This window comes from Etheostoma cragini, unplaced genomic scaffold (genome assembly GCF_013103735.1).
Source record: "Etheostoma cragini isolate CJK2018 unplaced genomic scaffold, CSU_Ecrag_1.0 ScbMSFa_480, whole genome shotgun sequence".
Classification (NCBI taxonomy): domain Eukaryota; kingdom Metazoa; phylum Chordata; class Actinopteri; order Perciformes; family Percidae; genus Etheostoma; species Etheostoma cragini.
In genome coordinates, this window is record NW_023269074.1 from 414 (window position 1) to 4,123 (window position 3,710).

At 37.4% G+C, this 3,710-nt stretch overlaps 1 protein-coding gene across 1 annotated transcript; it reads left to right on the forward strand.

Moving 5' to 3' along the window:
• Nucleotides 1-167: 167 nt before the first annotated feature.
• On the forward strand, nucleotides 168-2,320 carry LOC117941287 (golgin subfamily A member 6-like protein 1; the record flags this gene model as incomplete). Its single annotated transcript, XM_034866354.1, is given in 4 exon segments — nucleotides 168-304; nucleotides 1,295-1,552; nucleotides 1,555-2,125; nucleotides 2,161-2,320. Coding segments are annotated over 4 exon segments (1,126 nt in total), but the record flags the coding sequence as incomplete, so codon positions are not given.
• Nucleotides 2,321-3,710: the final 1,390 nt, after the last annotated feature.

Here is a 3,710-nt window from a genome sequence, read left to right on the forward strand (position 1 = left end):
ACACAGGGACACACACTATGCTTGTTACACACACAGGGACACACACTTTGCTTGTTACACACACAGGGACACACACTACGAGTCCTCCACGGTCCCCTAGGGGTACGCCTACCACAGTTTGAGAAACAGTGAGCTGCAGACCTCCTGCTGCGTGCTGACGTGTCTAGACGTGAGGTTCCTGCCCAGGGGGGACGGGTTAGACCGGCGGGACAGGTCTGGTCTGGTCCAGGTCTGGAGTCTCCTAGTGGCACCCAACGGTTTGTTGAATGAAGCTGGAGACAACGGCATCGCCACCGTGGTCGGGGTAAGAGCGCCGGTGGGGGGGGGGGGGGGGGGGGGGGGGGGGGGGGGTCTTTATATTGGACTTCTTTAGACCTTTAGTTGTCTCCATGAACTTGTCCTTTCAGGTCAACAATGAAAATATGGTTTTTTTTAATGTGCTTTTCCGATGTTTTTGTCGCTTTTTCTAAATTTATTTCTCACCTTTTTCATCTTTTGACGCATTTTTTTTATTTTTTAAACCTGAGCTGGTTTAATAACAGGTTGTATTATTATTATTCTTGGAATTCATGGTCAACAAACCTCATTTATATCAAATTATACGTACGTTTTTAGTTAAAAAGGCAGAAATGATGAATTATTTTGACTGATAGTTAAGATCTGAGGATGTCGAGTGGATGTCAGACGGGTCGATGTCAAAGTTTAGTCCGAATACTGGTTTGAAACCATTAAAAAAAAAAGAATTCAAATGCTAAAAGATTAAATAAAACACCCCAAATATTCAATGAAAGTAATCATTAATGTTACCTGAAGAACGTGTGGAGTCGTCCAGGTTAATTTTTGACAATTTGGTTAAAAGAAATCCATATTTCTGATATAAAACACTTAAACGGGGACAACCTGAGGGTTAAAGACAGATGCATCCAGATCAGAGCCGACCCTGATGTGGTGCTCTGGGTGCTTCCAGTTTTGCATCTCCCTTATGACCCCCCCAGACCTCTCAGGTGGTCTGGGACCGGTCTGCTTTCTGTCCCCAGAGTCAGAACTAAACAGGGGGGCAGCGTTCAGTTTCTATGCTCCTCAGATCTGGAATAAACTCCCAGAAACCTGCAGGTCTGCTGCTACTCTAAGTTCTTTAAATCAAGGCTGAACATCTTTCTTTTAATGATAATGTTCATTTCTTTAATGTTTAACTATTATTAATTATTAATTATATTATTAATGCTGCACTGTAACTTTTATTCTTGTGTTTCACGTCTTAATGTTTCTTATTTTTAACTGATTTTGTGTAAAGTCTGGGTCTAAAATGTTTGAGAAGCTAGAGCAGCAAATAGATGAAGAAGAGCAGCTAATAGATGAAGAGCAGCTAATAGATGAAGAAGAGCAGATAATAGATGAAGAAGAGCAGATAATAGATGAAGAAGAGCAGATAATAGATGAAGAACAGCAGATAATAGATGAAGAACAGCAGCTAATAGATGAAGAAGAGCAGCTAATAGATGAAGAAGAGCAGCTAGTAGAGGAAGAAGAGCAGCTAATAGATGAAGAAGAGCAGCTAATAGATGGAGAAGAGCAGATAAAGAAGAAGAAAAGATAATAGATGAAGAAGAGAAGCTCATATATGAAGAAGAGCAGATAATAGATGAAGAAGAGCAGATAATAGATGAAGAAGAGCAGATAATAGATGAAGAAGCGCAGATAATAGATGAAGAAGAACAGATAATATATGAAGAACAGATAATAGATGAAGAAGAGCAGATAATAGATGAAGAAGAGCGGATAGTAGATGAAGAAGAGCAGATAATAGATGAAGAAGAGCAGATAATGGATGAAGAAGAGCAGATAATAGATGAAGAAGAGCAGCTAATAGATGAAGAAGAGCAGATAATAGATGAAGAAGAGCAGATAATGGATGAAGAAGAGCAGCTAATAGATGAAGAAGAGCAGCTAATAGATAAAGAAGAGCAGCTAATAGATAAAGAAGAGCAGCTAATAGATAAAGAAGAAGAAAAGATAATAGATGAAGAAGAGAAGCTAATAGATGAAGAAGAGCAGCTAATAGATAAAGAGCAGCTAATAGATGAAAAAGAGCAGATAATAGATGAAGAAGAGCAGATAATGGATGAAGAATAGTAGATAATAGATGGAGAAGAGCAGATAAAGAAGAAGAAAAGATAATAGATGAAGAAGAGAAGCTCATAGATAAAGAAGAGCAGATAATAGAAGAAGAAGAGCAGATAATAGATGAAGAAGCGCAGATAATAGATGAAGAAGAGCAGATAATAGATGAAGAAGAGCAGATAATAGATGAAGAACATGAGTCATTAGATCTGATAAAATGTTGTTTTTTTACTTTCATTTGGCTCGGATTCTGAACCTTAAAATGGAAATCCCTGAACTGAAAACCAAATGCTCAAATTAATTAATTGGAATAAGTAATGTCAACTTCAGAAGTTCTTACTTAAAACTGTTGAGTACCAGTAATATTTACTATCTTTTGAGTTCAGTTAACTCTTATTTTTTGATTCATATGAAGTTTAGTGAAGATGAAATACTATGTTTTTACACTTGAGGGGGGGGGGGGCATCAGTGCATGCATAGTTTGAGTTGGTATAATTAAAACTTTCATTTAACGGTATACCAAGAAACTGCAAGTTCATGTTACTCCAAATATTTAAGCTCTAACAACCTCAGACTTTTGAGTTGATAAAGTTAATTTTACTGCTTATTTATTCAGTGGAAAGAAAACTACTTTCTTATAGTTTTCTGTTATGTTGAAAGTGTAAATGATGAAATAAAATCTAACTTTTTGAGACACATTATACGAATGTCTAATCTGTCTTTTGAACCTTTTGGAGATTTTTCATCTTTTTTTGGCTTCTTTATGAACATTAACACACGTCTTTACCCCGGGGGGGGGGGACGTTTGACCCCCCGTGTTAAGATGAATGTGACTCGCGGTGGATGAGTCTGAAGATTGGACGAGGACTCCTCAGAATAATAAAACACTGCCACGTCGGAAGAGACCAACCGGTTCCTGAATGCAACGCCAACATTTTAATGTTTCATTGTTCAGCTGTGACGACGCCCCAAATATGTAATTATAATTATAATTAAATATATAACTATAATTAAATATAGAATTAAATATAGAATTATAATTATATATTCCAAAACTAGGCTGGGCACACACCTCTGCTCAATATAACTACAATATATAACTAGAAATGGAAGGAGACAATATGATGTTGTCCTCATGTTGTCCTCATGTTGTCCCTCATGTTGTCTTCATGTTGTCTTCATGTTTCCCTCATGTTGTCTTCATGTTGTCTTCATGTTGTCTTCATGTTGTCCTCATGTTGTCTTCATGTTGTCCTCATGTTTGTCATTTTTCATTTTCTTCTATAATTCTTATTTTTCACAATTTGGTTTAATTTCTTTTAGGAATTGTTTTTAAAGCTCAAACTTAAAACTCTCCGATTGAAAAGTGAAAAGCCGTCTGCTCGTTACAGTTTCCATTTTATATTCTATGAGTGTTTGCACTTCTTTTGTTATTGATGAATAAATGTCCAGCTACGTCCTGCAGAGGAATAAAAACACCACCTAATGTCCCGGAAACGCTTGTTACTAACCCTAACCCCCTAACCCTAACCTCCTAACCCCCTAACCCTTACCCCCTGACCCCTTAACCCTAATCTCCTAACCTCCTA